At 34.4% G+C, this 26,032-nt stretch overlaps 1 protein-coding gene across 1 annotated transcript in view; it reads left to right on the top strand.

Annotated features, from left to right (window-relative positions):
• Positions 1-13,899, top strand: part of LOC150082864 (uncharacterized) — a 75,894-nt gene extending 61,995 nt beyond the window's left edge. The window contains exons 5-6 of the mRNA XM_090376883.1: positions 4,277-4,427; positions 13,831-13,899. Of these exons, the coding sequence (XP_090233009.1) occupies positions 4,277-4,427; positions 13,831-13,886 (207 nt within the window). The 3' untranslated portion in view covers positions 13,887-13,899. The remainder of the gene's footprint in view (positions 1-4,276; positions 4,428-13,830) is intronic.
• The last annotated feature ends 12,133 nt before the right edge of the window (positions 13,900-26,032 follow it).

Raw genomic sequence — 26,032 nt, 5'->3', positions numbered from 1 at the left:
ATGGTACTAAGTACTATAGATTCTAATACCTCTCGTGTTTGGGGTTTTCATAAAAAAAAAAAAAAAAAAATGTTCTGCCTTAACTAAATCAAATTTAGCAATTGTTTCGGAAAGTTACCATTGTCATTTTCATATAAACCTTTGAAGATCCCCTGAACGCTATATATTGCCTTGCTAAAAATAGTATCATATATATTATTCTGGTTTAACTCCAAGTTGAAGAACGGAATGATTGTCTGGTCGAGTTCTGTCATTGGTTGATTATTGAGAATTCGTAATTTACCTCATTTTGAGTCTCTGATCGTTTGATTGAATGCAAATTCGCTTCTGAATTTAGCGGGAAATGCGAAATTATTGTGCTGTTGTTTAATCGTCGTTGTGCTGCTCTGCTGCAAAAGGATCGATGTAAAACTAACTGAATGGTGTACGACTGTGAATTTGATACCTTCGGAATACATGTTTTCAGTGTGGATGTTTGATGAAGTGTACTCAAACTATTACATTAGGGCCACCCATTGTTTCTAATTTATACCCATATATGTATTTTGTCTGTAAATTGCGTGTTCTCTGGTCGATTTGCCTGTTTTGCTGGACGAAAAAAATCAGTTTCTGGCGAAAAAAAACCTTGCCATCTACGCCTGAGACTAACTTAGCCACGGAGCGAAAAAAGCCCATTAAAGTTTCTCACATGGGATTCGAATCTGGGCTAATGAAGTGTTCTTGGAAGCGAGGACTGATGAGGTTAGTTTTTTTTTTTGCTTTCAAGTTGTTTCTTGACGATTTCAAGTTTTTTGAAGTAATTGTATGTATGAGTTATTAGTAACAAGTTCTCTTTATATTAGCGGGGATGTGAGGGCAGCAGTCCCCAAGACAAAAAAAAAAAAAAAAAAAAACATTTCTGTTGACTTGCATTAGCAGTTCTCATTGTAATTGCACTTGAAATTGTCTAGTAATGTATGGAGGAGAAGAATCAGTGGTGCTGGTGGTAATTTTTGTTAGTTGTTTAAAAAAATTGCCGTTTTTGTTGTTTATTTTTCTTCATTTTGGCACCGTTTACTACGGATATACAGCCTGCCACTGAACACAGATCCAGATATTAAGAAAATTAACGTAAGTGTGCAACATGTACTGTATTTATTTCAAATGAATTAATTGGCTGCTGTGTTCAATACTAGTAAATGTTAACCAATCAGATGATCTGGGACAGGCGGTTGGAGAGGTTTTACGAGTAACACTAAGTTACAGAATGGTAATCCCTTTAACTCTTAATTTGTACTTAATAGCAGCACTAATCATCGCAATTGCCTTAGGGCCGGAGTTGTGAACTGTTAATGCGTTCCCAGTTAAGTCTCTCGTAATCCGTCTGTTATATGGAAATTCTCTTTTCTATGGAAACTATTTTAAATGTAATTACCAAGAGGAATTCAAAAAATATTGCTAAACAGAAAATTTCGTTAAAAAATTTTTGTGCACTCTTCAACTGCCACCCGTAAGCGACACTTACCTCGCCTACCCACTTGCGGCAGCCCTGCCTGATTACACCTTTCCAGTTTTATTGTTAAAAATCCATTATCAATTATGACTTATCATTGTCACTACTGCAACAACAGGGTACCTGTCCGCCCACCGATGAGTAAGCCAACAAGCTTCGAAACGGTGCCGCCTGAGTGGTATCCACCGAGAAGAAGTAACATTAGTCTTCTCCACTGGTGAAGCATTATTTATTCAAAGCAGTGCAATACCTCGGCAACTTGTTGTGAAGGTTGATTCACAATATGAGATATAATTAAATGATGCATTCATACTACCTTGGGTAGTAGAAATGATGTACGTGCAGTAACCCTGCATAAATCAACTCTTTCAATTATGTATATTATTTGGTCCATTCTCAAGGGGTGGGAATACTGACTATATTCAGTCAGTATATCCAACAAATAATTAGCTTAAGCCATCATTTTAGACCCTTACCAATTATAGCTAGACCTAAACAAATGACAAATCTAGTTTACTTGCAATATTAAATTAAATTAATTTTATATGGTAGAATATAACTTACATTTTGCACAATGCTGGTAGTAGAGCCAGGCAAACCCTGGCATCACTTTTTTTGTAAATAATTTTCTTTGTGTCATTCCTACATGGTCTAGACCAGTGGCATGCATACTATGGTCCACAGACTCCAAGAGAACTGCAGGAATGTGAACTTTTTGTTTTGTTCATTATGCATACCATGCATGAGTTACATAGTGAAAAAAGATACAAGCTTGTTCATTATATAATTCTGAAAGGCATGTTATTGAGACTTTTTTCCCAAAGCGTGCAGGCAAAGGGAACAAATTTACAGGAATTAGTCTAGCCACATAATGCTACCCTATATTTAAATAGGGAGGAAAAAATCATATTTTAACTCAGAGCAGTGTTATGTGAGTACACTTTTTTTTTTCTCCCCCGCCCTTTTAGCATTTATGGAAGCCAAGTTAAGTGATTATGTAGCAAGTAGACTGCATATAAATAAATTTTTATTTTTAAACCTGTGTACTTTAAAACAAGGAGGGCAAATTTTGAAGTTGTTAGAAATATTTTTGTTTGTTGATGCACTTTTTTTTTTACAGAGAATAAAAAAAAAAAAAAAAAAAAGTGGGCTGCTGATAAAGCTAGAAATTAAAATGTGGCCACAGCCTACAAGTTTTTGTGACACCAGTCTAGACACTGTCTGTTCCAAATTTCACACCAGGGTGATTCATGGTTTGCCACCTACAGGCAGCCAAAGTTATGCACTTCAGTTATACCCACCATATACAAGGAATCATTGATGATTAAGCATGTTAAACACCTAACATAACAAGACTTTAAATTTTTAAATTAAAAAAAAAAAAAAAAAAGTCATCGTTAGCAGTATACAGATTGCTTATTTAGCAGTATGTAGATTGGCCACTCAGTATATAAATTGTGAAACTATATATTGAGTGGCCAGTTTATTAGGTATGTGTATCTAATAGCAAGTAGCCATTCCTTTAGCTTTCAGAACAGTTAAGTAATTAAGGAATGGACCCATAAAGGTGCCAAAAGCATTCCACAGGGCTGCTGGCTTATGCAGGTGCAATTTCAGCATCCAGTATTTGCTCTTCAGATCTGCTGTGCTATTGTTTTGGTTAATGTAACTCTAATCATGGGAAAGTTTTCCCTGAAATGCTTTTAAACTCTATGGTTGTTCTCTCTCTCTCTCTCTCTCCAATTTGGGTGACAGCTACTGTTATTTAAAATTGTATATCAGAATAAACTTGGAAAGCAAACATTTTTATTTATATATAAACATGCACAGACACTAGAAATTATACCATTAACTTTACTGTGTGTTCATTCCTTGACTGTAGGCTTGGTAATTCAGCATATTGCTCACGCAAGCAAACTTTTTTTTGTGGCAGCTGCTTTAGCAGCTATGGGCAAATTTCCTCAATCATCATATTCTAAGCAAAAAAAAAAGAAGCTTGCTTTAAAAGTTTATACAAAATTTAATTATCCTGTCTAATTGTATCATAGTATGAGTTTGACTGCCATCAGGAAGTTACAGTAGATTTTGCATATATTTTTGTGCCTACACAACTGTATTAATTATAGTTACCATTATAACAGTGATTTTTTTCATTTTTTAACTTATGGTTTGTACATGAGTTTGGGAGAGTTTTTTGAAGAAAGATTTGCTATAATTGTTTTAGTAGCAATATTGCTTCATACACATAATCTTACTACAGTGGTTGATGATTTCAGCACTTTACCTCTAGCTATGCTGAACACTGTTATATTTTGAAAATCCATTGAGAGTTAAGTCCCAATGTTCCCAGATGTATGAGTTCTACTATATTTTATGCCACACAGAGCTCTGCTAACCTTATGTATTCATTTAGCTGTAACAACATCTTTTCCCCAATAGGTAGCAGAGAGTGCCTTTACTTCTTTCATAAAATGCCTTTGTATAGGTTGGAACATATAATATAAATTTTTTGCTAAAAGTTTTTTCTGTGTAATGCTTTAATAAGTTGAATCCACTTTTCTTTTTATATAAATGTAAATGCAGTATTGCATCTTTTATTAAACTTGATAATATCTAGTGTAAATGAAATAAATCAGGGTATTTTATTTTACATTCTCCTCCTAGAAAGGTATATTAAAATGCAAGAGATTTAGAAGAAAAAAAAAAAAAATCATAAGAAATCTTATGTTCTTTGAAGAACATGTCATTATACTTTTGTTTGATGTGACTTTTTACTTGCATTAGCTGATCACACCCTATGGGAACATCACCACTGATCCAGGGTTAATGCAAGTAGTAGGTGAGAAGATGATCTTTTCCTGTCAAACTACGACAAAGAAAATTCCAGACCGGTTTGAAAAGCCAGAAAGATTGACTAAATTAGATACCGACAATGGTAAGGTTACTGTAATAGTTATTTTTGTAGTCATTAAAACAATTGGGTGCATTTACTAAGCTAAATCTTAACTTTAAATAATTTTTAATGATAAGTTAGAAACATTCTCACTTTTAAAATTTTTAGCTAAATAATTTTATATATTTTAGTAAATTTTATTTATGGATAATAAAATAGTCATGCCTGTTAATTTAAGTCTCAAGGAAGTCTAAGTCTCTATTTAACTCTCTAATAAAATAGAATTAGCTATTTGAAATTGCTAATAAAATAAGTTATTAGCAATTTCTTTATTTTTTTTTTTTTATGAGACTTATCTCCTTTATTATTATTTATCTCCTTTATTTATTATTAACAAAATATTAAATAATAAAATGAAATATAAAGTTTAAGAGAGTCCAGATATGTGCAAAAGTGGCTAAAGAAAATCTTTCTAATAATCTATAGGACTGTAGGGACATTTCAACACAGTCGAAATTAAATAAAAATTCCTTACCTGTGTTCAGTTTTGATCATGGAGAGACTTGAGGTTTGGGCTTATGCTCAGCTTTAGAGACAAATACCAATTATAGTTCTGCTCAAGTTGCTAATATATTTTTAAATTGTATGGCATCACCAGAATAGGTGAATTCATTAGACATTTAAAAATATGAGACACTGCCATGACAGATGTTTGAAGCTTACTGGCTTCTAAAGATTTTAGGAAGGACTGAGTACAGTCAGAAAGTTGGGAAAATGTTTTGGCATTTAATTGAAAATCTCAGAATGGAGAAACAACCATAACTAAGGTAATTAAAAGTGATAAGGCAAGTTAAAACAGAAAAGGATATTTCAGAAGTATAGAGTAAATGCTTTGATGAATTACTAAACAAAACAGCTGAGACTATTGCTAAAGGGGAAAGGCAGAAAAAGTAAAATTTTGGATGCTAGGTCTATTATTGAGGTAGAACACAAAAATATCATGTGGAAAGGTATTGGACTGATGAAATTAGTTTTAAAACACTTCAATGTGGGTGAGAATAGAATACTGCATTATGAAAAAGCCATTTTCTGTAGTAAAAGTTCCAGAATGGAGCAAGGAATTAAAAGCATAGGCATAAGTCAGTCTGTATATAGCATTGATCTCATATTATGGAGGGACACCACCACACGTTGCTTGGTATTGGACTACACCTTACCTGTATAATTATGTTTTACAGCTCACAGCATGAGGCCTTGCTCTATATTCATTGGGCTTACAATCTTCCAGAGCATCAACATCACACATATTGTGGACATTTCTCATCACTGGGACACCAGATCAACTCCTTTTGGTGCCTAATTTCACACCAATAAGGTGTCAAAAAAGGACCTGAAACCTGTGGCAGGTCCTTTTCAGGTCATTTAAAAGTATAATGCATTATTTAATTTTAATAATGCATTATACTTTTAAATAAAAAGCACTGCTGCAACAGTGCTTTTTATTTAGAGTATAGTGCAATACTGAAACACCAATTCCTGTATACTGTGGTGTTATATTTTTAATGGAACTTATTTTTAAAATGAAAATTTAACAGCAGTAATGTTGCTTTTATTCATAGAAGCAATAAGCAAATTTTATTTTCTGCCCGTGAGAATCAATTTGTACTTACACAATTATGTTTTGTAACTCTCTCATAGCATGAGATCTATGCCCCAAATTTGTTGAACAAGGCTTTAACCTTTCATCACTTGGACCATAAATTTAATAGACATCTGCATAGTATCTGCGAGACACCCCTTTTTTTGTTACAATTAAAAAAAAATTAATTTTTAATTTTTTTACTGAATTGTAACTGGTGATTATTAATTATGATCTGCTAAACTCAATTACAAATATTGAATGAAAATAAACGAGAGAAACATAATAATAATTTTAAGCATATTTTTTAGAATTTAAGGTCACTTATCTCCTGAATTAAGAAAAATGTTTGTGTGGCGGCTGCTAGACAACATGAACATCTGTATTTTTGTCATCTGTTCATGTTTAGTAGGTGAAATTAATCTAAAACTCTATGGTAAGGAGATCAGAGAGAGAGAGATGATCCCAGACATTGCCTCTAAACCACAAAGTTGGAGGTCATAAGTGTATCCACTATCTGTAGAGAGCTTTGGTCCTGATTATAGCTGCAAATCACAAGCTATCATAATTTGAGATGTACTCAAATTATGAAGTTTTTTATAAAAAATATTTATCCATTGAATTTGAATTTAAAAGTTAATCTGTGCCAAACGTCATAGGAAGTAGTGTGGTACTCATTGTTCCTGACCTACGAACAGCAAGACACTTCATATGGGCCTCCGTAGCCAGGTGGGAAGGAGCAGCAGTGCGCAGCACACGCTTCTTGATTAGACCGGGGTTCGAGCCCGTCACCACCAAATACAGAGGATGCAGAAAGGTCAAGGAATGACCACTGCATATTCACAGAGCAATATGGCCTTAGTTGCTAATGCCCCTAAAAACCAAATAACAAATACTTCCTATGATGGTAAGAGCACTAATGGCTTGACATTTGCAACACACTGTGGTGCCTCTGTAGCCAGGTGGGAAGGAGCAGCAGTGCGTAGCACACACTTCTTAATTAGACCGGGGTTTGAGCCCGTCACCACCAAATACAGAGGATGCGGAAAGGTCAGGGAATGACCACCGCATATTCCCGGAGCAATATGGCCTTAGTTGCTAATGCTCCTAAAAACCAAATAACAATAGCAACACACTGTTCAGGTTCAACAATTAAGTGTTGGCTAGAGGGTGTTACTGTATGGCACTGCTTCTCACTATTTGGGCTGGGGCAGCTGGTCATAGCACTTTGAACATGAATGATCATGCATTTGACCTTCAGTGTGGTAATTCTGTAGAAGTAGATGAATGCATATGCCAACAGGATAATACTCTGAACCAGAAAGCCAGGCTTAAAGGCACGTGGTTTGAAGGGAACATTGTTGCAGAATTGGCCAGACCAGCCCCGAGTCCCAAAGATGTCCTAGGCTAGACCAAGCTAATATCATTGGGATAAGGCTGAATACTAGATCAGGACAGGGCCAATGGTATTGCTGACAGCTGCTTTGGAGGAGAGGTGCAAATTATCAACTGTCTATCATCTGAAATTGTTCATTAGCTTCACTGCACTTCATCCATTTCTGCAAAACATTGGTCAATGCTTTTGAGAGCATATTCGCACGTGCACGGGTTCCACGTTGTTGTGTATTTTTAGTGCTCTATGTTTAATCAAAAAATTTGTGTTTAGTTGTCAAAGTATGATAATTTTTTTTGTACGTCCATACTCGGAATTTAGTGAGCTCTTGGATGAACATGTCGTTTCCACAATGAAGTTAAAAGGTAACTTTTTAATTATATTTTATAATTTTAATGCTGGCTACATCAAGTTTCAACGTACGTGGTGTATACTTGCTCATAAGCTTATACAAAGCAATCACTAAGACCTTTGAACGGGAGTCATTTGGTACCTACTTCAAGGTCGTTTTGACAAAGGAACTCCCGCAGAGACCCGAACCATAAACATTATTGTAAGCAGACAATTGTTTCCCTGCCTCAACAATTTGAATGCCACAAATAACACCGTTAAACTTATAGAAACTCTGAGACCAGGCCTAGTGTGATTGTTATGCAGAAATCGGCTAAGAAGAGCAACGAAAACTGGACTCTAGCGTGTTTGAGTTTCTCAGGAAAAAAGCAAGCATTTTTCATAACCGAGGATGAGAATAGAGACATGCCCGATCTGCAAGAATCAGGTAAAAAATACGCTTTTCTGTATAAGCTGCAAAATGGAATATTGTCTCAAATGTGCCTCAGTATCGCATAGTATATTTAAGAAAATGAAGCGAGATAAAAATGAATGGATTTGTGCTGACTGTACTGCAACAGAGATAAACCGAACCGGAAAAATATCTGATAAAAAACAAAAAGAAGCACTCTCTAAGATTATTGATGAATTATCAGATAATGAAGTCTCTTATGAGGAATCGGAGATAGAAATCCTTTGACCCAAACTCAATCTACAAGACTCCAATTGTACAGACACTCTGCAGTTAATTAATCAAATTTGTTCAGAGCAAAATTTGTCAGTAAGTCGAAGCAACACAGATCATCACGACTTGAAATCCCATATAGATGAGTTACAAAACAGACTAGATACGGTCATTACCAACCAGGACCTTTTAAAACAGCAAATTCAGAAGATATTAACAACTCAGCAAGAACTCATAAGGAGTTCTGAAAAAGAAAAACAACAGAATGAAAAACCCAGTGAACAAGTTACCACAATCTATAATTTGATGTGTACGCCAAGGAACAACCATGCTTCGATTTGAAATGTGCACGAAATGGAACTTAAATCAAAAGGTGTAGACATATTCAATAGCAGACCATCTGAACATAGCAACATGAATGAAATTCTGATATGAATAACATGGTCAGTAAAAAACTTTTGTTGTGAGATGTTCCATCTGATGTAATTTCAAAGAATCGTAATACCGCTAAATCGATCCTCCCTGTGGATACTCTCAATAACTGTCATAACGAAGCACCCATGTTAATCAGTTGCAAAACACCGGGGTGTATCAGGGGTGAGATAAGTTTTTCATTGCAAAGCTTGTTGCAACCGTCGTGTACTAAAGACAAATTAACTGTTTCCCAGGCCCGGAGCATTAATAATATGACGATCCAAACTGACATCTCTTTGCTAGGAATAGTGTCAACGGCCACACTGTCCATAGAGGACAACACAAGGCCAGAAATCCAGAATGAGTCAATAAGCAAGTCTGTTGCAGATGAGTTGCAAAGCAATTTTTTACCTGTGTTAATAGATAAACTGATGTCTGCTCTCAATGATCTGTATACTAATATGCAAATCAAAAACCGGATGCTTCAAAACTCGTAAGTTTTCCAAACACAATGAATCAGTTAACAGAATCAACACTCAGTTCACCGCCCAATCAGCAGAGTTAGATATTTTGACTTCACACAATCCCGCCGAATTTGAATGTTGCCCAAATACTCAGGGAGCTAATCACCTTTTAGATGAACCTCAATTCCCTAATGTAGCAAGCAGCGAATCCCAGTCATGAATTCATGTCAAGCAGCTGAACAGAGGTGCGATCCACAAGTGGTGGCCCAACAAATTACTATCCCACCTCCAAAATTGACCTCAGTTTTACCATCTGTGTTGCTGTCTGAAAGCAGCAACACCTCTACCTTCACGGACAAAAATCTAGGCAGCCATTGCTCACCTGTCATGAACAAACAATCTTGGGCTAAAATCGTTGCTCCTGTTCTGTTTCATCTCCTCAATTGACAGCTAATCAGAACCCTCATTTCTCCAGGTCACCCTTTCAAATTAAGAGTCACCCTGCCAATATCAAGGAAAAGTGTCAGATTAGGATTGGTACCTCCCCGTCTTCTATTCTGAGATCAATAAGCAAGCCTCCCACCTCCCAGCACATTAGCCTTTTTATTTCCCGACTGGGGCCACTGACAACTGCTGAGGATATTGAGGCGGCAATGAGTAAAGAACTGCATACCAAAGTATCCACAAATTTACTCAAGAAAACGCCAAATTACTCGTCCTTTAGAGTAGTTTGCAAAAGTTGGGCATTCAGATCTGTTGCATCCACATCTGTGTGGCCAGTTGGCACTCTAATCAGGCCTTTTTTATGAATCGAAAGACCCAAAACCATCCACTTCAACTTCATCTTGTGAGCAAAACTGAAGGGTGACATAGCTCTCCCCTGTATGACTAATTGTGAAACTGCAGTAGTGTCTCTCGACTGTCGAAAACCACTGCACCACATGTCCAGCTCCAATGACTTTCTTGCCCCAGCTACTGCTTATAAACACTGATGTGATACCACATAACCCTGCTTTTCAATCACTTTCAATTAACAGTATAATTTCCACCAGACCTAATCTGTTGAGGTGTTCAAAAGCATCAACAAATAGATCAGCACTTATAAAAATTCCCTTTCAACTCACCCTTAGAGTTTTATACCAAAATGTCCGGAGCCTCCGAAATAAGCTTAACTCTCGAACAACTCTTGTTTTCCAACAGCACGGATATAATTTGTCTATCAGAAACATGGCTTGAACCTGACCAGGAGTCAATAGCCTGTGCTCCAGCCACTGGATTTTCATTGTTCTTCACATCAAGATCTGTCAAGGTCTGTCTAGAGGCAGCAGTGTTACCATCTTCGTCAAAGATTCCAACCTGAAATTTGTGCACGTCACATCTAGCAACTCCTTATTTTATGAAGCAATACTCGTGACTATGAAGTTTAATGCCTGTTTAATTAATTTAGCGGCAATCTACATACCCCCAGCTCCAGATACTGCAACAATTGATGATTCTACCGGCTGAATAATGAGTAAGTTACACCCTTCTGCTACTTGCATTCTCTGCGGCAGTTTTAACCTTCCACCCCATCTGAGCCCTCTCCTTCAGCAACTAATGAACAATCTCTGTCCATTAAAGTTTACGATTATCAATGAGGAGCCAACAAGAGACACCAATCGCCTCGACTTGATTCTATGTTCTGGAATTTGCAGAGTCGACATTCCACCAGAAACGTCCTTCAAATGAGATCACGACCCAATTGCATTACTTCCTGTTCTGCCTATGCCCAGCTTCAATTGCCATAATACTGTTGAAAAGAAAATCATATTCTCTCTCCAACTTTTCTGGATCCCAAAAAGTGCCTCAAGGCAGTGCAGTCTATTCCATGGCATGTGCTTGATGGATGTGATCCAATCCTCACAGTTGATCTAATCACAAGATGGATAAATACAGTCACCCTCTATGCGTCAGCCAAAACAGTACACATTTCTCCAAAGACTAGAGCTTGGTGGACCAAAGATCTAGCGTGCAGTTTCCACAACAAACAGTACCTTCACAGGCAGTGAAAAATCTTTGGCACAACCCAAGATTGAATCCTATACTCCAGAGCAAGAGCTATTTTCAATAGACTCAAGGCATCAGCAATAAAGAGATACACCGATGCTACCTTGTCTAAAGGAAAAGCACCATACTCATCCAGACACAGTCTCATTAATTCAAATCTTGAGCTAGATAACTGGATGGACTACATTTCAAGATTCAAAGCCAATTCCACTTCTGCTGAAATTCCTCTCCAAAACTCTCAATTTGTTCCTACTGATGACCTTTCCATAATTTCCATCACAAGACAGCAACTGATATATGCTACTGACTCCCTGCATCCATCTAGTTGTTGTCGTTATTTGGTTTTCAGGAGCATTAGCAACTTGTTGTTGTTTGGTTTTTAGGAGCATTAGCAACTAAGGCCATATTGCTCCAGGATATGCGGTGGTCATTCCTTAACCTTTCCGCATCCTCCGTATTTGGTGGTGACGGGCTCGAACCCCGGTCTAATCAAGAAGCGTGTGCTACGCACTGCTGCTCCTTCCCACCTGGCTACGGAGGCGCGCATCCATCTAGTACTGCAGGCCATGATAAGATACCTCATTTCATAATTAAGTGCCTTAGCCCCTATATCCTAGATGCATTGCTCTCAATCTACAACTCTGTTCTTTCCACATGAGTTTACCTGCTCAATGGAATGAATACTCTGCGAGGCCACTGCCTAAGGTTAAGGCGCCAACAAGCCTAAAAGATTTCAGACCAATCTCAGCTTCTTCCACCCTCCTCAAACTTCTTGAAAAGGTACTCCTTCCAGCATTAAACAAACAGCTGATGCCACAGAATCTAAAACAGTTCCATCATAACAAACCTCATAGCTGCACAGACATCAATTTTTCAAGCCTTCAAAACTAAATCCGAATTTGCTATTGTGTACGCCAATATTGAAGCTGCTTTCGATGTCACAGCCATTCTCAGTCTTCTGCAATTCTTCTTCAGGATTAATGGAGACCTACTAGCTTTCTTCACCGCCTTATTGAGGAATAGAAGTGTCCACCTCACAATGAAGAAGATCCACTTTACAAGAAAAATCAATGCGGGAGTCCCACAAGGTAGCACAAGCCTGTCTGGCCTTGTCTTCTCAGCCATTCTAATTCCTTTCATGAGTCCCCATGATGATGCTCTAATATATGCCAACGATATAAAGTTTCTTACCTTAATCCCACCATCTGCAAACCCAATGGCAATTAAGTCTTCAATCACAGAGAACTTGACCACTCTTTCAACTTACTTGAAGATGTTTGGATTAAATCTTAAACCTTCAGAATCTGCAATAATGATTTACTCATTGAAACAACAACCAACAATAACTCAACCATCAGTTTTGGGTACTCTCATCCCAGTGGTTACCTGCCATAAGGATCTCGGTGTCTATTTTGATCCGAAGCTGAAATTTAATGTTCACACAGAATACCTCCGGAAGCAATTTCTCCTATGCTGGAGAGCGAAGCAACACTTACTTCATTCTAATGATGCTGCAACCACTACCAGATATATCTTTGAACCACTGTTTATCTGGTTATTTTATATGCTGCTGAAATTTGGGCATTTGCGTTGCCCCCACTTCAAAAACCAGTGTTCTCGTGTGAATACCGGACCCTGAAATGGACCACAAATAAGCATCACCGACCCACTCAATTGAGAACAACTGACGTGGCTGAGCAGCTAAATGCACCCAGGCTCCTGAGGTTAATTGACAGCAGGAGTTTAATGACTACAGTAAAAACGTACACAGGAGTGATAAACACCTCAAACATCTGGGATTTCTGTCAGTGGCACAATCCTTTGCCATCCTTGAGGTCAGACCCCAACACTAATCCTCAAATACAACCGGTTGGAACTGTGTAGTCTGTTCCTACCTACCCAGGCACTCCCCAAAATTCAGGCACTGCTCTGTCTTGGAGTTAACCTACAGAAAATGGCTACCGACTACAAATACCGTCACATGCTCCTCGAGTGGATTACATCTGTGGAACTGGGATAAATTCCTCCAAACTGGGTTATGACGTTCAGTTCCTCTTTATATTTTCCTATTATTATAATTTTATTTTTACATGTTTAATTTTGTGTAACTCAATTTCCCTATGTAACTGTAATTTTTGCCAATTAATCACATATATAATGTAAAACTCCTGGCCATGTCGCTGTGATGAGAATTATTGTCACTAGTACATGTACTGTACTTAGCAGCAATAAAGAAGTTTTATCATATTTAAGTGAGGATTATTTATTTATTCATCTAGAACCAAAGGAAGAATGGATTCCATGCCAGTTGATAACCAGGTAATGATTTATTACTATATGCAATGTAATTTTTTCAATGATGCCATTAAGAAACATTGAAAAAAATATTACTGCATAGAGTGATAAATAGTTTTTGTTTTGCCATTTCATGTTTATTTCTATTTTATCATCATGTTTTTTTTTTTTTATCCCAGGCCCATCTCGAAGAAGAAGAGAACTAGGACTATGTGACTGCAGCTGTGCTTGCTGATGAACTTAATTTGTCTTCAGATTTCTGGTTTAAGTACTTTTTCAAGGGATTTGGAACAAAATAAAAAAAAAACTAAAATTTCAAATTCTAAAATTTTTATATAAAATACTGTATTTATCCCTTGATTTTAATATGATTTATTTATGTACACAAATTTGCAAAGGCCTGATGAATGATATCAGTTTGCCTGCAGAAAACAAAAAGGTAATCTTAAGTACATTCTGGAAGAATATTATAATATATATAATATAAATAAAGCAGCATAAATAGAAAGGAAAAAAAAAACATGTTTAATGTGATAAAAAAGAACTCTGTGGATGAATATGAAAGTCTGAAATAAAACATGGGATATGGAAATTACATCTATAAGCGGTGAGCAGCTTAATGAGAATGCAAAGTAAAATATTTGTTAATTTAAGAATGCATTGGAGAAAGGGTGCAGTATTTGGTACACAGGTTTCCATTCTATTACCTAGAATGTAATAGAAAAGTAGGAAGAAAGTAAAAGAGTATAGAATGGGAAATATCTAATGCTAAAATTAACCCAGTGGCATGTGTGTGGGCCCTGTCAGGTGCAAGAAAAAAAAAAAAAAAAAAAAAAAAATTGTGGATTGTTGGTTGAAAGTTAATGACTGAAACTTCCCTACCTTCCTAAATATAAATGTAGTTTTTATTTTATTTTTCATGGAATAATAACACGGGAGAACATGACAGGTCCTGTGCACTTATTTTTGTAACTTTTTGTGCTGCAGAGACTTAAGAGATACGTTACAGGTTCTGCTTGTGTTTATATTTCAATTGATGTTGAATGATTGCCATTCTAGTTCAAGTTTATCCATCACTTACTTTCTGAAACTTTGTAAATATACAATTATCTCAGAGTAAAAACATTGAGAACTCTCGATAGGTTCATCTGCAGGGTTCATCCCCAGCAGCGGTTTTTACAAATTTTTTAAATAGAGTTTTCTGAATTTTTGCGACATGAATAAATACTCTACTTTTTCAGTTTTTTTTATATCTAAATATCTATTGTAAATACACTTCTACAGAATATACTAAATAGATTCTATTCATTTTATGTTTGATTTATTATATAAAAGTTTTTGTCTCAATTATCATTTATTTATTTGATAAAAAAATTGATCTTTGGTTATGTAAGAGTACTGAAAATTTTAAGAACAAAGAAAATGACAGTAATGCAAGAATTTAGGATAAAAGATATTATTATGTGTGTAATCTTTACTTCTAATTATAATTTTGGCCTTCATGCTTAAATCTTAATTCTCCTTTTACATTATTATATCCAACCACTAATTTATACTTGATTATTACAATTTAATTATTTCACATTTTATACTCTTATTTCCTTCATTTTTTCATCCTTGTTCCTCTTCTATTATCTTCTAGGTTTGGCAGCCTATGTACTGAACACTGCATCCTTTCTCCGATACGTTCTTGAATTAACATATACATACGTGTCATGTATATCAGGTGTCAGACAAAAATTTAATACGTATATCATAAATAAAAAAATATTTTGGATTTCCCTTTTCTCATATTATATAGCATTAATTTATGATTAAATTAATCTGTATATATCACTAGACTATTTTACCATCTTTCAAAAAAAAAAAAAAATTAATCTCTCACACACACTTCTTAATTTGCCAGTGATCATGTTGAATTCTTGTACAATACAATTAATCTTCTGCAAATAATGACATCCTATCCTGTAAATAATTATAGCATGGTTATTCTTGAATATTTCTGGAAATTTTTACAGTATGATGGAAACAATCAGTCTTTTAATTTTGTAACTGAAGTGGTTGCTTCTAATTATTGCAGTACTTCATTTTTAGAAACTTGTAATATATTTTACCAAAGCTGTATAATATATACAGCTTTGGTAAATTTAATAAAGCTGCAAACATAAGATGACTTACAATAATAAATATTTGCACCCAGAATATATTAATTGGAAGCAGGGGTACAACAGTGTTCTTCTGCCAACCAAACAATGGTTATACTAACTGAGACTAACTTCTCATTGCATATAACTGTAATAACAATGGGCTTGGTAAACCAGCCAAAATCTAGCAATAAACTTACACAAAACTGTAGATAAAAATTTCTCTCCCCCCCACTTGGAAATGGATATAGCAAAATTTAAAACAAGTTTAATGATCAAGCAAAATTTATTGATTACTCTTTTACCAAACAGTCATGACCTTCTGTCTTTATAATGAAAATACTCACCTCAGTTTTGAATTTGTTTTTTAAATCATGCTTTTTAATGTTAAAGAAATATACATATAAGACAACAGCCTTATGAAAGTTAATGACAAACAAATTCTGGATTGTCAATGGCAGACATGATAGGGAATTGATCTGCACCAACTTTACTCTTACTAAAACTAATAGTTTTTCAGCTAGAGATAGCAAGTAGTTAAAGTATTATTTCCAAAATTTAATGCAATTTAACTAATTTTTTTTCAGTACAAATTTAATGTTAATAACAATTAATTATGCAAAAATAATTTATTTTTGTCCTCAAGAATCAATTTAATAGAAAGTAAGCTTATTTTAAGCATACTGTGTTAAACTGAGCTTATTTTATATTAAATATATGTATATGCAGTAAAATCTTGATAATTATAGGTAAAACCAGAGCCTACTGAAAACTGATTATGAACAACTGTAAATTAGGAAGTACAGGCATACCTCGAATAACGAATAGGACGCGTTCCACAAAATTACTTCGTTAAGCGAAACTTCGTTTTCAGAGGTAAAAATACTATGGCCAGAATAGGGATACGTTCCTACGTAAAGAACATGAAAAGCTTTTTTTTCGAACAAAGAAAGTTTTATTAAATAAACAGTCATATATTACATACAAAGTGAAATCACATTTTAAAATAAGAGTCTAAAGTTGATTGTTTATGCTCTTTTTCTCTTTCATTTAACAATTGCCTATACGGAGTTATTGCATTTAACACTGATCGCTTAACAATAACACTTCTTCCTAAATCAGAATCATTTTCACTAAAAAAATTTAAAACATTTTCAATGTCATTTTAAGCACCTTTTTAAATTTTTGGTTGTTAACACTTTTTCGGCAGGAACTTCTTTAACTTCGTCTTCATTATCTTTGTCTTCGTTGCTAACAAGGTTTTCTAAATCTTCCACTGAAAAACCATCATCTTCTGCATTCAATAAATTTCTAACATCCTCTTCATCGACATTTTCGAAACCTATTGATTGAGCCATCTGGATAACTTCATTTCTAATTTCTTGGATGTTATTTTCTTCTTCTAGTACAACTTCTGGCCATATTTTGCGCCAAATTCCATCTAAGCATTTCTTATCGACTTCTTTCTAAGAACTATCAATGTTTTCAATTGCGTTTTTAATGGTGTAGTTTTTCCAAAAAGTTTTAACTGTCATTTCCTCTTTATCCTCTAGTTCAGTTAAACTGCTTAATGTTCGACGCAGATCCAACTGTTTTCTTTTTTTTTGTCCTCGCCTTTTTCCAATTTTTATATATGAGGTCAGCGTTTGTAGTGTTTTGGCATGAATTTTTTTTTACGGCCGGATGCCCTTCCTTACGCCAACCCTAACCCTTTTACTCGGGCTGGGAAAACTGTTTTCTTTTCTATTTAAGTATTCTTAAATAGAAAAGCTTTAAATGATGCTATTACTCCCTGATCCAATGGTTGAATCAGGGAAGTTGTGTTTGCTGGAAGAAACACAACTTTGACAGGAATGCATGTGTCCGTGTTAAGATCAGTAGGATGTCCCGGAGCATTGTCTAACAACAAAAGAGCTTTTTCTTCAAAGTTGTTTTTTTTTTGACAATACCGTTTTACTTCAGGACAAAAGTGGTTAACAAACCAATCAGTAAATAACTCCTTGGTAACCCACGCTTTTCTATTTGCTTTCCATATTACAGGTAAATTCATTTTTATGTTACCTTTTAATGCCCTCGGATTTTCTGAATGGTAAACTAATAACAGTTTTAATTTATAATCGCCAGAGGCATTTGATCCAAAGAGTAACGTTAAACGGTCTTTGGCTGCTTTGAACCCAGCAGCTGATTTTTCTTCAATAGAAATGAAGCTTTTTGTTGGTAGCCTTTTCCAGAACAAACCGCTTTCGTCAACATTGAACACCAATGGAAAATTTTCACATTCAATTATTTCCTTCAGTTTTTCTGGAAACTTTGCAGCTTCTCCTGTTAATTTTACACTATGAATCCTGGCCCGTTTTTTAAATTTCTCGAACCAACCACGAGAAGCCCCAAAGGTTTCTGTAATTTCTTCAGTTTGTTTAGATTTCAGGTGATTAAACTGGAATATATTTTTTTAATGTTAAATGGGGCTTGAAATTGCCGACTTCGTTATCAGAGGTAACGTTAACCGAGGTATGCCTGTACTGCATACTTCGTAATTTTTTTTATTAAAATTAATAAAAACCTTATTGAAAGAAATGATAATGTAATTAATGAAAAAATGCACAAAACAAACAAAATTCAGAAATGATTTTAAATTAAATTTTTGATGATTTTAAATTAAATGATGGGGAATAACTTTCCTACAAGAAACAATTAGTTAGAAAATTCACAAGATATACAGCAATAGGTCTCTGCGTAAATTTAAAAAAAAAAAAGGAAAAAAAAACTGAAACCGAAAATAAGTCTTTACAAAGAAACTATAATTAAGAAATTGTTTTTAATTAAGTATAGTGAATTGCAATACATAAACCATCTGAAATAATAGAAGTTGAGAAAAAGCATCACAAAACTGAGAAATATAACAACATGGAGAATAAAATTCCTGTTTTATATGCAAATAATTTATAATGAATATAGTTCTATCACACCTCTATAGCCCCTACTTGAATTCCAGCACATCAAATGAAAATTCAGTTATGTAATAACACTTTACTGATGTGTGTAAATCTGTTCCCCCCCCCCACTAGAAGCTACATATAAACATCTTGAAACTGAAAAACATTTATTCAAATATACTCAGGAATGCAATACAAAACAAATCTCACCACTGCAAGAATAATTGAAAAAAGAGAAGTAATGACGATTTTAGTAACATTACAATTTCTAAAGAAGGGTACAGAAGGCCATATCCCTATAAGGTTCTGTGTTAATAATTTGAACAGGGAAGAAATTATCATTTCAAAAATGTTCCACATTTAATGGTTCATTCACTTTTCCAAATTTTAAGGAAAGGCATATGAAAGATACATACCCTACCCCAAAAGGGATATAATAATATTTTTAAAGTTTAGGACAATGATATTTTATTTTTCAGTTTCAGCTTTTTTTTCTAATGATAATAGGATCCGAAAAAGTTCTGAATTTAAAAAAAAAAAAAAAAAAAAAAAGGGCTAATTTGATTAGTTACTAGAGTAATTGTATTTTTATTCTAGATGATATGGAAATAATTTGCATGTTTATTTCAAGTACGTTTGGGAAAAAATTTCCTGGCATGACACTGCATAAGACAATATTTAGAGAAAAAGGAAAAAAAATCTAATAGAAGGAACTTAAGTGTAAAATTGAAACATTTGCATTTTTTTAATATAACTATTTTCATAAAATATTGCTATATATTTTGCAAAGTTTGCTATACTTAAAAAATTTAAGCTGTTCTAGCACACAAGGAGAAAAAAAAAAAAAAACTAATAGTAAACTAATATATTAGTTTAACTTTAACTAGGGACCTAGGTGGATAAAATATATTACATAAATTAAATCATGAAACTATTATTCTTTATAATGTGCTTTGGTTTTTAAATTTTCAAAGTGACTAAACTGAATGGTGTAGAGTGTAGTTACTTATATATATATCTCCACTGATTATTTATGCTGTGCTCAAATCGCATTGGAAATGATTTTCCTTTTTTAAAATGAAAGTGAGAGTTCTGAATAAAATAACGCAGTAGAACTATTAGTCAGTATTATGTGAATACAAACGTTGTATTAACCTACAGAAAATACAATTAAAAACTATTTCTGCAATAATTAGCAATGATTTTCAAAGGAGAGGATAACTCATGATTTACACTAATTGCACGGAAGTAAATTTGATGTATAATTACAGTTGCAAAAATAAATTATTACTATTTCTTATGTTATATTAATATCTTTTTATATTATTTGTAGAGATAATTATGTTTTTTTGCCTTATTTTTTTTAAATGTTAGAAATTAATAATACAATGCCTATTCTATTCATGTTTATTGACTTAATATTATTTAACTTTATATATGTATAATTATTGGGATCATCTATATATTTGTACTATACTTTTCAGTTTCTTTTTTCATATTTTTATAGCAGCATTTTATATGCAATATACAGTGTTTTGATTAAATTATATTGTTGCGTTTTTATAAAGTATTATTTTTTGGAGAATAAATGATATTTATAATAATTTAGCCCAAACAGCTATAAAGATTTTTTCTGATTAAGGCACAATGTTACTTAAGAGTATTTCCTCTGCTAAAAGATGTGAGTACTATCTTTTGGAACATCAATATAAGATGCAATGTAAATACACTGCTTGGCTAAATTAACAGAACACATAGAAAATGTGGTGTAACTCATGCAGCTTGTGATGAAGTGGGACAAAATTTGGTATCTTGTTGTTGTTTGGTTTTTAGGAGCATTAGCAACTAAGGCCATATTGCTCCGGGATATGCGGTGGCCATTCCTTGACCTTTCCGCATCCTCCGTATTTGGTGGTGACGGGCTCGAACCCCGGTCTAATCAAGAACCGTGTGCTACGCACTGCTGCTCCTTCCCACCTGGCTACGGAGGCGCCGCACAAAATTTGGTATAGTGGTGTACCATAGAATAAATGAAATGGGGAGATAGTGAGAAACTTCATACAGGTATAAGGACATTTATAGGGGTTGTATAAGAATTACCAAAAAGGTCACATTACAGAAGTTGATACAAGATGCTTGAAAATATGGTTACATGACATCAGTACGGAGTATGATCCCTCCAACAGCTGACAGCTGTGAACCATGCTCAACATAAGGGTGTCTATAAGATTCTGTGGCGTGGCAATAAATGCCATTCTTCCACCAGTGCAGACCTTAGTTCAAGTGACTGAGCAGTTGACTGTCGGCATGCAATGCAATGCAATGCCCAAAGGTATCCCACACGTTTTTGATTGGATTTAAGTGTGGTAATCATGCTGGCCATGGCAGTCATTGGATATCTTTAGTTTCAAGATATTCCTCCACCACTTGAGCTCTATGTGCAGTGGTGTTGTCATGCATGAAAAGAAAATCTAGGCCAACTGCACCCCCTAAAACATCACACATAGGGTTCAGGATCTGTTCTCAGGACCTCTGCAGTTGTGGTACCCTCAAAAACATAAGTGGTGCAGCTGTTGATCATTATTCCACTTCACACATGAACACTGCCTCCACTGTAAGTGTCCCTTTCTATGATGTTGGAAGGATGGTACCGCATTCCACATAGTCTCCAAATGAAATAATGTCTAGAATCTGTTTTTAGGCTAAAACAGAACTTATCAGAAAACAGAACTCTACCCCATTTGTCAGGGCTCCCATGTTCATGAGCTCTGTGGTGGTTTGGGGATGGGATAAACCACTGGCTTCCTTGAATAGAGTTCACTTGAATTGAGCCTTCTTAATACAGTCCAGTTGGAAATGTTTTCACCTGTGGTGGCCACAGCAACCACAAGAGACAGTTAATGACAGGAAGTAATAGGGTTCCATTTTGCTGTTAAAGTCAGATAGCAGTCTGTTCTGGTTGACGTAGCCCTCAGGTGACCTTGACCAGCTCTCCTTGTAATGGTTCATCTCCTGAAACTGCTTCCATGGTGCTGAGATGATACAATAAACCAACTTGCCACCACCACCTGCAACTGCCCACCATTTCCAAGAATCATCTAAATGACAATGACTCGCCATCATGAGTACTCAAGTGGGGCTATTCCACTGAGCAAACCAAAAAACAGGAATGAAATGATGTGGTCACAACCAGTGTTTTTATAGGCATGAATAATTTGTACAATGTGGCTCTGTAAGGTGGTAGATCAATTTCTATTGGATAATTGGAATTTGCATGTCAGGATATCTATTATATCAAAGATTCATCTTCAGCAACACTGTTCACGATAAAATATTCATTAAAAACATTTTGTTCTGTTAATTTTGTTGAGCAGCGTAGTTAGAAAGGGAGTGGTTTATAATGCTAAAAGTAATCCACACACACCATCCTTAATTTCACTGATGTCTATTTAAAGAACTAGATTTGAAGTTAATATTTGGTTGGCAGTCCCTACTTGACCACTACTAACTAAATGTGCATCACAATGAAATAATTGTAAGCTTCATGTTTAATAAAGTTCTAAATCAAATTTTACAGAATTATTTTATAATCATGGATATTGGCCTACTTTGTACCTTAAATGTTATATGAATTGTAATTTAAGAGTATAATTCAAAATTCATTTGCATAAAAACAAACTTTTTTACAGATATTACTACAATATAAATAAGAAAATTAAATGAAATTAATCTAATTTCTTTGTTTTATTACATGATTTATTAATTTTAATATCACCTTGTAAATATAATTAATTTATAAATAATATTGAGAATACAGACATTTAAATTATTAAGGGAAGTTAAGCTTCTTTTGGAGAAGTGATACTTAAATCTCTAATTTATTTTTGTTTCTATAAAAACTAGAGGCAAATAAATTACTTTTAAATTCAACTTTAATATACTTCCCATTTCCATTATAAAAATTATAATTGCAATCTTTGACATCAGCTTGAGAGTTCACTGTCAGTATTTGTGAGTATACAGTGATACAAAAGCAAGATTTGCATAGAGTACAAAATAACGCTCGGTGAGGCATCCAATATGCAGTTTGTTTATCTTTGTGTTTTTTTGTATAACTGCTCCTTTGCTTGAGGTAAATTCACCATGCCTCTCCCCCAGCAATCTGAAGATCCCTGACTTTAAAAAACAAGTGCTATGCATAAGCAATTTAATGGGGAAGATTAAAAAAAAAAAAAATTTATTTCACTATATGTAACATTTATATCAACTTGTACACAATTTATTGTGTGTGCCAAAATTATGCATTTCATTTGACATATTTGTCCACAAGTTGAATTTAAAATTATACAACACGTTTTTATCTGATCATAAATAAAACTTGACAAATAATTGTGCCTGTGTAGAATGCCACTGATTCTGAAATCAAATTCATATCATCCAGTAATAGATTAATTCAGCAATTTTTCTGTATGTCTTAAGACAGTGTTTCTCAATCTTTTCGTTGTTGCAGCACACTTTTAAAGATGTTAAAATTTTGCGACACACACACACTACAATCACTAATATATTCATATATATTATAAATAAAGATAATAAATATAAATACAAGTAGTTCCCCACTTTTTGAGTTAATTCGTTCCTAGTGTGCGCTCGTAGAGTGGGAATTTATTTCCCATAGACAATGTTAAAAATAGGGGTTATGTTCTCAACAATGAAATTAATTAGCTAAGTTTATGTTTAAACAATGATTGATTTATCCAAAGAAATGAAAATGTAGCCTGTAAAATCAAACAAATTATAATAATAAAGAAATTATTTATGACTTACAAATGTTAAAGAATGCTTATTCATCATCATCGACTAAATGCACACTCGTTGATCACTCATTATTGGTTTGGCACTTGTTAGTTTGTTGCACAAGGCGTCATTGTTCTTCAGAAATGCTTCAAGAGGAGTTTGTTTCCAAGATAATCTTCTCTTTTCTTTATAAATTTCAATAGCATGCAATGAATGCACAAATTGCAACTAACACGGCGCCTCCGTAGCCAGGTGGGAAGGAGCAGCAGTGCGTAGCACATGCTTCTTGATTAGACCGGGGTTCGAGCCCGTCACCACCAAATACGGAGGATGCGGAAAGGTCAGGGAATGACCACCGCATATCCCGGAGCAATATGGCCTTAAGTTGCTAATGCTCCTAAAAACTAAATAACAAGCAACTAACACGATTTGCACCAAGTAACAAGTTTAGGAAGCTTTAAAAAAAAAAAAAAAAAAAATGAATGAAGAGAAGATTCTGAAAATTTGTTTTTTTATACAATTGAAGATTTCAGTAAAGGGGAAAACACATTTCACCATAATAACATAAAAAAACCACACAATTTCAGCTATCAGTATTTTCACAAATGCAATAACATCGGGTTTACTACCTGTTTATAATTGTTTGCAGTAACAGAAAAGCCCAATAAACTGGAAAGTACAAATTGTTTTTATTGTTTTATGGTCGTGGCCTCCAGAAACGGGCTTTAGAAAAATATCACAAAGCTGTTCAAAATTGGAACATATGATAATGATGAAAGTGTAATGCGTTTTAATGATTTGAATTGGTAACTAATACAATTTACACTATAAAAACGACCTTTTAGAGAGTTATATAGCGAAAATTTCAACTTCCAAGGTCATGGGACGAATTACCAAAAAACAATGTGTTATTGGGTTCACATTATGATATTTTCACGATACGATGGTGTCTCTGGAACGGACTAATATTGTAAAGCAGGGTGCACTATATTGTATAGCTATGTGCGTGGTTTGAAATGCAGTATTTATGAATGTTTAACATTCGTTTTTTGCAATTAATGTTCGTATTTTCGATTTTGTTGATACTTGGGGAAAGAAAAAAACCTAAACCTGGGAACTGCCTGTATTCACAAACTGCTGGAAGTTACACTTATTATTTGTTTTAAATGTCCCTTTTTTGAACATACATGAATTGCATGAAATTTAAAAGGAAATATGTAAAAAATTATTTTACATAATTATATAAAAACAAACAAATATACAATTATAACATTTTAATCAGTCGTAGGGTTTGATGAGAGGCACACATCTTTTTAATATGACAATTTATCATGGAGTGGATAGGCTTACTCCCATTCCTCTCCTACTGACTTTAGTCAGTCTCTTTTTTTGTTTAATCTCATTTAAAGCGGAAAAACCCTGTTTCGCACAAGTAGGAAGTGGAAAATGGCAATAAAATTCTAATTGCCTTTTCCAAAATTCGTGTAAATTCATTTTAAATTTTGATCCAAAATTGGCTAATATTAGTGTTATTAAAGTGGATTTCCAGCGACTGGTCGCTATGAATCTTAGCCAATTCTTCTTCCTCTTGCAGATTAAGTTCTAATGTTGGAAGGTTTCTTGTTGCAAATAGGTCTCTTACCCATAAATATGTTTTGGTATCAAGGGATGGAAAGTAATGCTCAATTTTTGTCTTTAACAGCTGTAATGTTTCACTTATTATATTATTTTAGTATAATTCGTTTTGGCAGTCAAGGGAAACAATTTTTTCCACATACTCAACATTTCTTTAACGGCGAACAACTTGTCAGTACAAGTGAGTAAATTTTCCTCTGGGTCTTGCATCAGGGCTGGTTTAAGGCACGATCGAGCGGTTAACCCCCGAACAGAGCGCTAAAATTTAGGGGGTGCAAAATGCCCCAAAAATTTACTGATTTGCTGTAAATTTGAAGTCTGAGAGGGTGCACAAATCATCTCGCACAGGGCACTGATAAGACCTGGGGCTGCTTCTGCTTGCATACTGATATTTAATTTATTAAGCTGCACAAATCTGCTAGAAAAGCTAATTTACAGCACCAAATTATCACTTAAATAATAATCACTTAACAAATAATCACAAAATCTGATTGCTCCAGTGAAAAAAAAATATGAGCATTTCCTCATGCAATTCGTATATATGCATAGGTATATTTCCTTTCGATAGCCACTGAACCTCGGCATGCATTTTTAAAGAAAAATGATCAGACTCCAGTACCTTGCATAATTTCCCAAAAATACATATTTTTTGTGGTCTAGTTTTGATATAATTGATCATTTTAATCACTTGATCAAGTACAAGTTTTAAATTGGGTACAACTGTCTGTCTTTGCTACTAGAACTTCTGTGTATAAAACTGTTGTAATAATATTTGATCGTGTTGGTTTACTAAGTTTACAAATCCTTTTAGTGCTCCTGTCATCATGGGAGCACCGTCGGTACAAATGCCAACACACGACTTACACAAA

This window comes from Mastigoproctus giganteus, chromosome 7, assembly GCF_048544385.1.
Source record: "Mastigoproctus giganteus isolate SK-2022 chromosome 7, ASM4854438v1, whole genome shotgun sequence".
NCBI lineage: Eukaryota > Metazoa > Arthropoda > Arachnida > Uropygi > Thelyphonidae > Mastigoproctus > Mastigoproctus giganteus.
This window is presented reverse-complemented; position numbering and strand designations above follow the sequence as displayed.